The 14,075-nt window shown below is 42.5% G+C and overlaps 1 protein-coding gene across 25 annotated transcripts in view; it reads left to right on the top strand.

Annotated features, from left to right (window-relative positions):
- The window catches only part of clasp2 (cytoplasmic linker associated protein 2), a 322,540-nt gene that overhangs the window by 48,081 nt on the left and 260,384 nt on the right, over positions 1-14,075 (top strand). For all 25 annotated transcript variants that reach the window (XM_055633767.1, XM_055633768.1, XM_055633769.1 and 22 more), the window contains exons 4-5: positions 2,956-3,047; positions 8,624-8,699. In XM_055633767.1, coding sequence (XP_055489742.1) covers positions 2,956-3,047; positions 8,624-8,699 — 168 coding nt within the window. The remainder of the gene's footprint in view (positions 1-2,955; positions 3,048-8,623; positions 8,700-14,075) is intronic.

Genomic DNA, 14,075 nt, shown 5'->3' on the forward strand with positions numbered 1-14,075 from the left:
AAATGGCTGAAATCTTATTTTGTGACTGAGATGAGAGCATGCTTCTACAAGAGAGTAGTGAATCTTTATCATTATATATGCAAGGAGGCTCAGTTGGATATCCAAAGAATAAATAGCAAAATTCTAAGATATTAAAGAAATCAAGGGATATTGGCAACAGGAGAGCAAAGTGAAGTGAAGTTCAGATATGAAGATCACCAATTATTCTATTGAAGGATGGAGAGAAGGCAGGTACGGGATACCGAGTTGGATGATCAGCCATGATCATATTGAATGGCGGTGCAGGCTCGAAGGGCCGAATGGCCTACTCCTGCACCTATTTTCTATGTATCTAGCAAGTAATAAGGAGCCAATTTACCCAATCTTATCTGCTAACTTTTATTGTTCCCTATATAATAAGTGGCCAATTAGCCCATTGAGTTAATGCAGGCTCTCAGAGCAGAACCATCAGTCCTATTCCTCTGCTTTCCTGCAAGCTATTCTTTCTCATTAACTCTCCCCCTGTTTGTCCGACCACTCGCTGATGTTAGGGTTAATTAACAGTAGCTCCTGACCAGCAACGCCCATTTGATTCTTGTTAAATATTTTTGAAATTACATGGCATGCTTGCCTTCATTGGATATTGTATTGAGTACAAGAGTTAGAACATAATGTAACTTTTCTTGCGCTCTATTTTCTTCACCATCATTCTGTTACTTTGGCTTTATCTTTAGTTTTGTCATTTTTCCCTTCAAGTCATTTGGACTTCTGCAGAACAGTACAGCACAGAAACGTGCCTTTCAAGCCACAATGAAAAACAAACCTAGAATTTAAGTATTTTAGGCCACAGCCAGCATGTTTTACAGTTTTAGTAGTTTAGTCCAGAGATAGAGCAGGGAAACAGGCCTTTCGGCCTACCAGGTCCATGCCGACCACTTATCACCCAGCCACGCTAGTTCTATATTATCCTACATGCCTCCATTTATTTTGAGGTATTGGGGATCCTCCCTGATCACTACAACATGTTGTTCATAACCCTCTGATGGCCTATCATTGGATATTGTAGATGAGTTCACAGAAAAGAACATAATGTGCTGGAGTAACGCTCTATTTCAGGCACCATCTGGAGAACTGTTACTTGATGACCTTTTGATCGGGAGTTTTGTCATTTTTCCCGACAAGTACATTTGGACTTCTGCAGAGTACAGGAAGAAACTTGAAATTCAAGAGATGACAAACCGAGAATGAGTATTTTAGGCACTAATCTACTGAGTATTTCAGCATTTCTGTTTTTACAATGCCAGGCTATCTTAGATGTTCTTTTATTTATTCTTTGTTAACAACTAATTTTACATTTTATTTCTTATTCTCGAGCTGTTTGTCACTATCAGTACCCTTGTACACATACTTTTTCTCTCTGTTGCCAGTTCCTTTTCCCTCTACCAGATTTATTTTCACTTGGTATTGGTGAATCTAGTGAAAATAATTCAATACTGTTGAGGTGAAATTACGCTAGCATGTGTAACTCCAATAGCTTCCAGGCGTGTTCTTGTATCCTGGAACCAAGCTGTCTCTTCTATACCATCCCTTCAGCATTCATGTGCACCACCCTGCTATTTCTGTAAATGCCAACACTTGTTGGAGATAGTAATAGAAACATTACCAGCTTGTTGGCTATCCAATATCGGGACTTCTTAATATTTAATCTCTTTGTTTCCACAAAATCTGTGCATATTGCCTATTTCATTTCAATCATGTAAAATTGGTATTAATATGGTCTCCCCCCTTACAATGACATGTGTAGCTTTATATATTTGTAAGAGGAGGGTCCATATTAATACCAATGATATGATTGAAATAAAATAAGGGCAGCACAGTGGCACAGCAGTAGAGTTGCTGTCTTACAGTTCGAGAGGCCCAGTTTCGATCCTGACTATTGATGCTATCTGTACGGGATTTGTATGTTCTCCCTGTGACCATGTGAGTTTTCGCAGGGTGCTCTGGTTTCCTTCCACATTCCAAAGACGTACAAGTTTGTAGGTTAATTATCTTATATGAATTTCTCCTAGTGTGTGGGATTGTACGGGTGATTGATGGACTCGGTGAACCATACGCCCTGTTTCCATGCTGTATCTCAAAGCTAAACTAAGTGTTGGCATTTACGAACATCATCGGAAACATGTCAGCAGTGACTGTATTTGTTTCCCTAAACCCTATTGTTCATGCTTTACTAATTTATTTACACCAACCACCAACCCTCTGTGTAGGAGTCACACGTGGTTCTGATTGATTGAATTGATTGAAATATACAGCAAAGAAAAAGGCTCTTCTGCCCACCGAGTCCACACCAACCATCGATTATTCATTGACACTACTTCTATATTTCACATTCACTCCCTACACACTCGAGGCAAGTTATAGCAACCAATTTACCTAGAAACCCGCAAGTCTTTTGAATTTGAAAGGAATTAGCCTGTCCCGCTGAGTTACTCAAGGATTTTGTGTTTATATTCGGTTTAAACCAGCATCTGCAGTTCCTTCCTACACAGTAAAGGGCCTGTCCCACTGTACGAGGTAATTCAAGAGTTCTCCCGAGTTATCCCCTGATTCGAACTCGGAGATTGTCCGTGGCAGGTCCGTAGGAGTTTGTGGATGTCTCGTAGCGAGTGGCTTGTACGAGTAACGGTAGGTACTCGGGAAATCTGGTAAACTCGTGACGTTTTTTTGACACTGAAAAATGTCCACGTGGGAAAAAATACTTGTGATGAAAAAAATTGTTACTTTTTACTCGTACGAGACATCCATGAACTCCTACGGACCCGCTATGGACATTCTCCGAGTTCGAATCAGGGGAATACTCGGGAGAAGTCTTGAATTACCTCGTACAATGGGACAGGCCCTTAAGGCTGTGAGGTCTGTCTACAATTGAGGCTGGATAAGAGATTTGTGTAATATTGTGGTCTCCTTTCTTTTCAGTATGTTTGGGAACGATTAACATCAGCATTTAAACACAAGAACTATCGAACTCGCGATGGAGTCTGTCTTTGTCTCATTACCACACTCACCAAGTAAGTGTTTCTTCTGCTTATTTTGTTCAGTTACCATGAAATCCATGAAACCAAAAATGTTGCCCTTTAATCAATTTTATAATGTTTTTAAAAGGATTGCAACCTACTTTCTTCACAAAAGTTAATTTATAAGTTAGCAAAGAAACTTTTCAGGGAGAGAAATGTTCACAAGAAAAATGTATACTCAATTATCAGTTCCCCTTCATGATGGTTTGCTTTTAAATAAATATTCTCAATTAAAATAATTGGTGAGTCAGTGTAATTTATGTTTTTAAGTATTTGTGAAATTATAGTCATGAAGCATGGAAACACATATTTTGGCCTCATTTGTTCATACTAGCCAACATGCCTATATATGTGAATTCCATTTGCCCAGTGTTTGGCTTATCTCCATCTATCCTGTCTATTCATCTGTCCAAATGTCTTTTAAACATTGTAACTGTACATGCATCTAAGACATCTGGCATTTTGATCCATATAACCAACAATCCTCTGTATGAAAAACATGCCTCTTAGGTCCCTTTAAACCACCCCCTCATACCTTAAATCTATATTCCCCTATCCTGGGAAAAAGACTCTTGACAGTTATGCCACTTATAATGTCTCTCAAATTATCTCGGGTCACAACTTGGCCTCCTTTGTTGTATGGAAAATGGTTTCAGCCTATCCAATTTTCCCTTCTAACTCAAGCTCTCCAGTCCAGGCAATATTTCTGTGCATTTTTTCTGCACCCTCTCGCTATCTCACAATTGACGACTGCAAAGGGGTTACCTCCTGCGCCAATGCAGAACTCACGGACTTCATTAACTTCACTTTCCATCCTGTACTCAAATTCACTTGGACTTTCTCCGACAACTCCCTCCCATCTTTTGATCTCACAGTCTCCATCACAGGAGATAGACTATCGACTGACAACTATTATAAACCTACTGAATCTCACAGCTATCTAGACTACACTTCTTCCCATCCTGCCTCTTGCAAAAATCTCCTACTCCCAATTCCTCTGTCTACGCCGCATATCTGTACCCAAGAAGAGATGTCCTCATTGTTTAGGGAAGGGGGTTCCCCTCTTCCACCGTAGAAGAATTCCACAGATTCACCACACTGAATAAAGAAATTTCTCCTCATCTCCTTCCCAGATCTCTATTCCCAGACTCTCCCACTGTGGAAACATCCTCTCCATCTCCATATCCACTCTATCCAAGCCTTTCATTAATCGCTAAATTTCAATGAAATATCCCCCCTCATCCTTCTAAACTCCAGTGAGTACAGGCCCAGTGCTGTCAAACTCTCATCATAGGTTAACCTACTAATTCCTGGAATCATTCTTGTAAACCTCCTCTGCACCCTCTCCAGAGCCAGAACCTTCCTCGGATATGGTGCCCAAAATTGCTCACAATATTCCAAATGCAGCCTTACCAGTGCCTTATAAAGCCTCAGCAATATATCCCTGTTTTTGTATTCTAACCCTCTTGAAATAAATGCTGGCATTGCATTTGCCTTCCTCACTACTGATTCGACTTGCAAATTAACTTTGCGCCAGCACTCCCAAGTTCCTTTGCACCTCCGATTTCTGTATTCTCTCCCCATTTAGAAAATAATCTACGCCTTTATACCTACTACCAAGAAGCATGATTCCACACTTTGCTACACTATATTCCATCTTCCACTTCTCTGCCCACTCTCCCAATCTGTCCATGTGCTTTTGCAGAGTTCCTGTTTTCTCTACACCACCTGCCCATCCACCTATTTTTGTATCATCTGTAAATTTGGCCACGGCCTTCAATCCCCTCATCCAAATCGTTAATATACAACATGAAGAGTAGTGGCCCCAGCACCAAAACCTGCGGAACTCCACTAGTCACTGGTAGCCATCCATAAAAAGCCCCCATTAATGCCACTCTTTGCCTTCTGCCATTAAGCCAACCTGCTATCGATGCTAGTATCTGCCCTTTGATACCATAGGCTCTCATCTTCCTCAGCTGCCTCACATGTGGCACCTTATCAAAGGCTTTTATGAAAATCTAGGTAAACAACAGCCACTGTCTCTCCTTGTCTGCCCTGCTATTTACTTCCTCAAAGAATTCCAGCAGATTGGTCAGGCGAGATCTCCCCTTTACAAAACCATGCTGACTTTGCCCTATTTGATCATAAATGCTTTTAAGTACTCTTTGCCCTCCTCCTTACTATTCGACTTGCAAATTAACTTTGCGCCAACCTCCCAATTCCTTTACACTTCCGATTTATAGATTCTCTCCCCATTTAGAAAATAATCTACCCTTCTTGTACCTACGGGCAAGAAGCGATTTTCCACACTTTGCTACACTATATGTAGTCTTCCAAATTCTCTATTAATGTCTCCCCAATCTGTCCATGTGCTTTTGCAGAGTTCCTGTTTTCTCTACACCACCTGCCCATCCACCTATTTTTGTATCATCTGTAAATTTGGCCACGGCCTTCAATCCCCTCATCCAAATCATTAATATACAACATGAAGAGTAGCGGCCCCAGCACCGAACCCTACAGAACTCCACTAGTCACTGGTAGCCATCGATAAAAAGCCCCCATTATTGCCACTCTTTGCCTTCTGCCATTAAGCCAACCTGCTATCGATGCTAGTATCTGCCCTTTGATACCATGGGCTCTCATCTTCCTCAGCTGCCTCACATGTGGCACCTTATCAAAGGCTTTATGAAAATCTAGGTAAATAACAGCCACTGTCTCTCCTTTGTCTGCCCTGCTATTTACTTCCTCAAAGAATTCCAGCAGATTGGTCAGGCGAGATCTCCCCTTTACAAAACCATGCTGACTTTGCCCTATTTTATCATGATCTTTTAAGTACTCTGTAACCTCATCCTTTATAATAGACTCTTAAAAACTTACCAAACACCGAATTCAGACTAACCGGCCTATAGTTTCCACTATTCTGCTTTGCTCCCTTCTTGTACAGCCGGGCAATATTGGCGATTTTACAGTCGTTTGAAGCGATTGTAGTGATTCTTGAAATATCACTATTAATGTCTCCAGAATCTCTTAAGTCACCTCTTTCAGAACCCTGTGTGCAGCCCTTTCACCTTCCCAAGCACCTTCTGAGTAAGAGCCACTCCCACCCCCCCCCCCCCCCCCCCCCCCCCCCCCCCCCGACTTTGTTGAGTTTCAGGCATTTGCTGGTGTCTTCCACTGTGAAGGCTGATGCCAAAAAGTTATTCAATTCAATGCCTCTGCCATTTCTTTAATCCCCATTGTCACTTCTCCTGCATCATTTTCGAGCGGTCCAACGTTGTTCTTTAAAAGCTTCCCAATCCCTTGGCTTCCCTCTAATCTTTGCAATTATTATTTATTTGCCTTCTCTTTTAGTTTGACTTCCAATGTTTGCCACGGTTGCCTCATTCTCCCCCTAGAATCTTTCGTCCTCTTTAGAATGAAAAGATCCTGCACCATCTGAATAATTCCCAGAAATTGCTGCCATTGCTGTTCTACCGTCATTCCTGCTGGGGTCCCTTTCCAGTGAACTTTGGCCAGTTCCTCCCTCATGCCTCTGTGGTCCCCTTTGCTTAGCTGTACTACCAACACATCCAATTTCATCTTCTCCCTCTCAAATTGCAGGTTGAATCTTATCATGTTGTGCTCGCTACCCTCCTGGTGGTTCCTTTACCTTGAGTTCCTTTATCAAATCCGGTTCATTACACAACACAAAACCACAGAATTGCCTTTTCCGTGGTAAGCTCCACTACAAGCTTCTCTGAGACCAAGCATAGGCTCGGCGATCGTTTTGTTGAACACCTCTGCTCAATCCACTTAAACTTACCTGATCTGCCACCTCCGCCTCCCATTCCCATACTTAGCTTTCTGTCGAAGGCCTCCTCCACTTTCAGAGTGAGGTCCTGCGGAAATTGGAGGAAGAGCCCCTCATATTTTGCTTGGGCAGTTTACACCCCAGCGGTATGAATATTGACTTCTCTAACTTCACCCTTGATTTCCCTCTCTCCATCCCTCCCCCATCCTGGTTCTCTGACCAGTCTGATTATCCCTGTACGCTTTGTTATCTCTGTATGCTTCGTTGTTACTTTCTCCCAGCTAACAGTGATCTATTCTACATTTTCTACCAGCTTAATCCCTTTTCATGCCTCTTTTTCACACCTAACCCTTCCATATCTATGTGTCTCCCTCTCCCCTGACTCTCAGTCTGAAGAAGGGTCTCTACCTCAAATGTCACCCATTCCTTCTATCCAGAGATGCTGCCTGTCCTGCTGAGTTGCTCCAGCTTTTTGTGCCTATTTTAAGTCATAAAGTATAATGACCAGAACTGTGCCTAATACACCAACTTGCTAACTTAACAACTGTAACATGAGCATCAACAAACATTTGATAAATGTTTCATAGTGAGAACAGCAAATAATTGACCTTCAGGTTTTCCTCAGGTTCATATACTCCATGTTGGATGGTGTACACAGAACTTAAGATTTTCTCACTGCTTCCCTTAAAGTTTCAAGGGCCTGTCCCACTTAGACTATTTTTCACCAGACTGCCGGCGACTGTCATGTTTGCGGCACTCGCCTGAAAAACCGGGAACTGGAACGGCGACTGTAAGAGTGGTACACACACGCCCACGCGTACACATGCACAGACACAGACACAGACACACACACAGACAGCCACACACACAGACACACACGCACACACAGACGACAGACACACACACAGACAGACCCACAGACACAGACGCACAGACACACGCACAGACACACGCACATCGCAAAGGCGGGGGACAGGGCAAGTGGGGGGAGCGCTGAGTGAAATTCACACGGTGCAAAACCAAGGTGATACAGACACACACCTCGATGAACAGGAAGGTTAAGACAGCTAGTACAGTGTACGGTAAGTCCTACAAAGGAGCAGGGGAGAAGGGGGGAGAAGGAGTGGAGACACTTTTAAGAAGCCAGACAACTTTTAATAAGCCAGAGATACACAGCTGTGAAGTTTAGCGGGCATTTAACATTACCGGTCGGTTATCCTTGGTTCTGAAAACTCGTCCTTACGTTTTTTCCCCCAATGAGCCAATGAAAATGCCCGGTCAGCATTTAGTCGATTAACTAAAACTACCTACGACTACCTCGACTACCCATAACTACATGGTGACCCCACTACAACTGCACCCACGGCTACAGGATTATCGATTCTCTCCATGGCGACCAATTTTTGGTCGCAGAAAATTTTTCAACGTTTCTCTGCAACTGGTTCACAGAATGCGGGAACTCCTCGCGACCATGAAGGAGACTCACCAGAGACTATAAGCGAACATGAGGCGAGTGCGGAGTATCCTGCACTTGCCTAACAAGTCGCCTAAGTGGGACAGGCCCTTCAGTCTTGGAGGATTATGTAATAATTTTAAATGAGTTAGATTGACACATATTCAAAAGTGAACTGTACATTTATTGCCAAATCACATATTTAATTCTAAATCATTCTGCAGTAATTTGGCTACTGGACTGGCATGTGGGTTTTTGTTTACTGTGATTTCTTTAAATAATTGCTTTGTTATTCGCTCAAAAATAATGCAAACATTTTTTTTCCAGTTATGGAGCACAGTCATTGACATTAAGCAAAATAGTACCACATGTATGCAATCTCCTTGGGGATCCAAATAACCAGGTATGATTTTTTTTTATTTTTAGCATTTCTTAATAATATAACAAATGGTGTTGTAAATGTACAATATAATTAAGCTATGTGATATTTTTCAGTACAGTTCTTGATGTGCCATTTTTGAGAGCTCCTCCTTCTGAAATAGTACAGACACTCCCTAATTTACGCCATAGTCGACTTGCGTATACTCACACTTGTGTTAACAATTCTGTGCTCAGTCCCTAGTGCAATTAAGGTAGTGTGTAATTTCCACAACACTGTATGATCATTCGTTTACATCAGAAACATGCCGTCAATAGCGCAGGTGCTTACCCTGAAAGCCGTGCGCTGCAGAAAGCACCCCAATAGTGAGGGGCACCGTTGAGACGGTTAATAATCTCAGTGACTTATTTTGGCAGGGCATGGTAATTCTGATTTACGCAATATCTGTCTTCCGTAAAGGTTCGTGGAACGTAACCCTTAAGCAAGTCGGGGAGGGTTTGCCTATCTGTTAAAAACCAGGATTAATATTGCGCACCAAATATGTTAAAATACAGCAGAAACTGATAATGCTGTTGTGTGCACTGTGTTGCTCCAGGGAAAGTGAACGATTTGGTGGCATTGAAACTTTTTTATTATGTGTGATTTAGACGTTTTTGCATTTAGTACAAAGTAATGACACCGATCAATAGTGCTCAAGCTCAATGGAGGAATGTTGCTGATAGAGTTGTGATGCCCCCCCCCCCCGTGACCTCAATAATGGTACAGAAACCCAAGTACAGTTTTTACCAGAGAGTCTGAGGAGTTTAAATGTTGTCTTTAAATCTGGAATATAAAGTTTGTATAGTACTGGTAACTCTGAACCTGACCATTTCCCCCTCCCCCTGCTCCCACCCCTGGTGTTGGCACGTTATGGCTGGGCATGTGACATTTGTAATGAACCTGTGAAGGGTTTATTGTCACCTCTGAAATGTATGATCTTCACCAGCTAGAGTATTAAGGACATCACTTGCATTTTTCCCTATAAGAGATACAATCTGAGTTGGGCATTTATTGCTGTGGTTTATTCCGTAAGAAACCTGTATCTCCTTTCCTGATTTGCCAGGAAGGGCCTTCCTTTCCTTCTCAGATGACAATGATTCAAGAAGGTGACTATTCATTACTTTATCAAGAGCAATTAGTGACCAGTAAGAAATGTCAGCCCCACTTGGTATTCTGGACAGAGAGTTTTGAATGTGAAGTCATGTGTGATGTCTGTTAGAATTTTTGAGGTTGTAAAGAGCAGAACACTTGATCATTTGTGTTTGGACTTTGGGAATGCTATTGATAAGTTGCTGTCAAGAGATAGTAGTCATATAGCGTGGAAATAGTCCTATCTTGCCAAAGCCGACCAACATGCGTCATCTACACTAGTCCCACCTGCCTGCATTAGCCTACATCCTTCTAAACATATCCTATCCATGTATCTGTCTAAATGTATTTTAAACATTGTGATAGTACCTCCCATCAACTACCATTACAACTTTGGAAACTTGTTCCATACACCCACCACTCTGTATGTGGGGGAAAAAAAAAGGTTGCCCCTAAGGTCACTATTAAATCTTTTCACCCTCACCTTAAACCTACAGTATATCCTCTGGCTCCTGATTCCTCTACTCTGGGTAAAAGACTCTGGACATTTACCCTATCTAATCCTCTCATGATCTTGGACAACTCTATAAGATCACCCGTCATACTCCTGCCCTCCAAGAAATAAAGTCCTAGCCTGCTCAACCTTTCCCTGTAGCTAGGCTCTTGAGTCCTGGTAACATCTTCGTGAAACCGCTCTGCACCCTTTCCAGCTTAACAACATGTTTCATATAACAGGATGAGCAAAACTGAACAAAAATACTCCAAATGTGGTCTCACCAATACGCTGACTGATGAAGCCCAATGTGCCAAAAACTTTCTTGACCACACTGTCCACCTGTGATGCCACTTTCAGGTAACTATGAACCGGCACTCCTAGATCCCTCTGCTCTACAACACTGACACTAGTCCTGCTATTCACTGTGAAGGTCCTGCCGTAGTTTGACCCTGCAAAATGCAACACAGTGCACTTATCTGTATGAAACTCTATTAACTATTCCTCAGCCCACCTGCCCAACTGATCATGGTCATATTGAAATTGTTGTTAACTTTCTTCACTATCTACGATGCCACCCACTTTCATGCCATCTGCAAACTTGCTAATCATGCCTTGTACATGCTCATCTAGATCGTTAATATAAACAACAAACAGCAGTGGGCCCAGCGCTGATCCTTGAGGAACCTCACAAGTCCACATAGACCTTTGGTCCGAAAAACAACGTTCCACCATCACCTACTGCTTCCTTCCATGAAGCCAGTTATCTATCCAGTCGGCTAACTCTCCCTGGATCCCATGCGATCTAACCTTCCAGAGCAGCCGGCCAAGCAAAATTTATCAAACGGCTTTCTGCCGTCTACAGCTTTGCCCGCATCAATCTTTTTAGTTAACTCCCCAAAAAACTCAATCAAATTCGTGAGACATGATCTATCACGTACAAAACCATGCTGACTCACCTGAATCGGTCCCTTGTATCCAAATGTTTATATATTCTATCCTTCAGAATACTCTCTCGTAACTTTCCTACCACAGCCATTATACTCACTGGTCTATAGTTCCCATTCTTTTCCATGCAATCTTTCTTAAATTCTTAAACTAAATTAAAGGGCCTGCCCCACTTGGCGATTTTGCCGGCGTCATATCAGTGTTGTCAAAAGATATTGAACATTTCAAACTCCAGTGGCGACAAAAAAACACCGCGCGTCATACTTCATCACGCCGCATCATACATCGTCACCGCCGCGTCATACGTCATCACGCGCGTATTTTTCGGTGACCTGATACGTTAGCCAATGATGCCGGCAGTCGCCGAAAAAATCGGCAAGTGCGACAGGCCCTTAAAACTCTTGATTCCCATGCAACTTGGAATGGATTAAGGACCGGTTCATGCACAGTAGATGGTATAAATAAACGGGACATTTTGGGTTTGGGATGCTGCAGGTGGTGGGATGTTACAGAAATTGGTACTGGGATCCCAGTCATTTCCAGTCTAAATCAGCGACTTGGGTGAAGGTGAAGGGCAATACAACCAAATTGGATGATGATATAAAGATGGATTGCAGTGTCGGCAATGTGAGACAGTTCATCACCAAGAGGGTAATGCATGGACTGAATGTTATGTTATTCGGCTGTGAAGGTTCATTTGTTCAGTATACTGATGAAAGAGAATGATAGTTTATAGCTATTAAGGATTGAAAGTATTTTTTATCATTATTTCCGTGCACTCTTAAATCAATCACAAGGGGGCAGAAGATACTCCTGGCAGATAAAAAATAAGGAGAATCCAAAAATAATTTGTAAGTACATTATGGGGAAGAGAATAATTAAGAGAAAGTAGGTCCACTCAGAAACCAAAGTGGTCATCCACGTGTGGACACAAAATGCCAGATTAACCCAGTGGGTCAGGCAGCATCTCTGGAGAACATGGATAGGTGACTTTTCAGGTTGGGACCTTTCAGACAGACATCCCGATGTAAAACGTCACCTATCTATGTTCGCCAGAGATGCTGCCTGACCCACCAGTTACTCCAGCACTTTGTGTCCTTTTTTGTAAACCACCATCTGCAGTTCCATGTTTCTACATCTATGTGTGGAGGAGATGGGCATGGTACTCAATGAATATTTCACATCTGTTTCTACCGTAAAGAAAAACATGAAGGGTAGGGAACTTGGGACAGTTAATGAAGATTTCAGGATATTCTGAACGTGGCCTCACCATCGGCTTGTGCACTGTAAAATAACATCTCAACTTCTATACTCTGTACTCTGACTGATGAAAGCCAATGTACCAAACTCCCTCCTGACCACCCTATCTACCTGTGACGCCACTTTCAAGGAACAATGTTGGTTTAAGGTTGGTCCGAAGAAAATCCCAAAGCTTCTTATACCTACAAGTAACCAGGGAAAGATTAGTACCGCTCAAGGCTAAAGGAGGGAATTTGTGCTTGGAGTCTTGGGATGTAAACAAGGTAGCGAAATAATACTTTGCATCTGTTTTGACCAAGGTGAAGAACATAGAGGGCATGGTGGAGAATAATAATGTGCAAGGGCAGTTTGAAATTAAAAAGGAGGTGGTATTGGGCTGCTCAAATAGCATTAAGGTGAATAAATTGAGGGTTTGGTCAAGAGTAAGAAGGGCGCAAGGGACAGGTGTAGGAAGTTGGGATCAAATGTAGCCCTGGAAAAATTACAGGAACTAAGAAGCAAGCTTAGAAAGGAAATCTGAAGGGAAAAAAGGGGACAGGAGATAGCTCTGGCAGATAGAATTAAGGATAAAGATTTTACATAAATAGAAAAATGGGCAACCAGTGAGAGAGAGAGAGCGAGAGAGAGGGGACCTCTGGGGAATCAAAGTGGTCAACTCTGCAAGCAGCCACAGAAGATGGGCAAGGTCTTCAATAAGTATTTCTCCTCTGTTTTTACCATGGAGAAAGACAGGAGGACTGAGGAACTTGGAGCAGTCACTGAATTTGTCTTGAGAGCAGTCAGTGTTACGGTCGACGAGGTGCTGAAGGTCCTGATGTGTATGAAGGTAGACAAATCTCGCGGGCATGAGCAGATATATTCAATGACACTGTGGGAAGCTAGAGAGGAAATTGCAGGAGCCCTGGCTGAGATTTATGAGTCGTCATTAAATCCAGGCGAGGTGGCAGAAGACTGGAGGGTGGCAAATGTTGTGCCTTTATTCAAGTAAGGCTGCAGGGAAAAGGCTGGGAACTACAGTGAACTTAACATCTGTTGTTGGAAAGTTACTGGAACGCATTCTGAGGGATAGGACATACATGCATTTAGATGGCCAAGGGCTGATTAGGGATAGTCAGCATGGTTTTGTATGTGGGAGGTCATGTATCCTGAATCTGATTGTTTTTTTGAAGATGTGACAAAAGGGTTGATGAGGGCAGAGCAGTAGATGTATACATGGATTTCAGGAAGGTTCTGCATGGTAAGCTGCTCTGGAAGGTTAGATCCCATGGGATCCAATGATAGATGGCTGAATGGATAGAAAATTGGCTTTGTGGAAGGAAGCAGAGGGTGATGGTGACAAGTTGCTCCTCCGACTGGAGGTCTGTGACTAGTGGTGTGTCTCAAGGTTTGGTGCTGTTTGTCATCTATATCAATAATTTGGATGAGAATGTACATGGCATGATTAGCAAGTTTGCAGATGACACAAAATGAGTGGTATTGTAGCGAGATCTTGATCAGTTGGGCAGGTGGACTGAGCAATGATTGATGGAATTCAATACAGAGAAATGTGAAGTGTTGCATTTTGAAAAAGC

This window comes from Leucoraja erinacea, chromosome 4 (assembly GCF_028641065.1).
Source record: "Leucoraja erinacea ecotype New England chromosome 4, Leri_hhj_1, whole genome shotgun sequence".
In the NCBI taxonomy this organism is placed as follows: Eukaryota; Metazoa; Chordata; class Chondrichthyes; order Rajiformes; family Rajidae; genus Leucoraja; species Leucoraja erinaceus.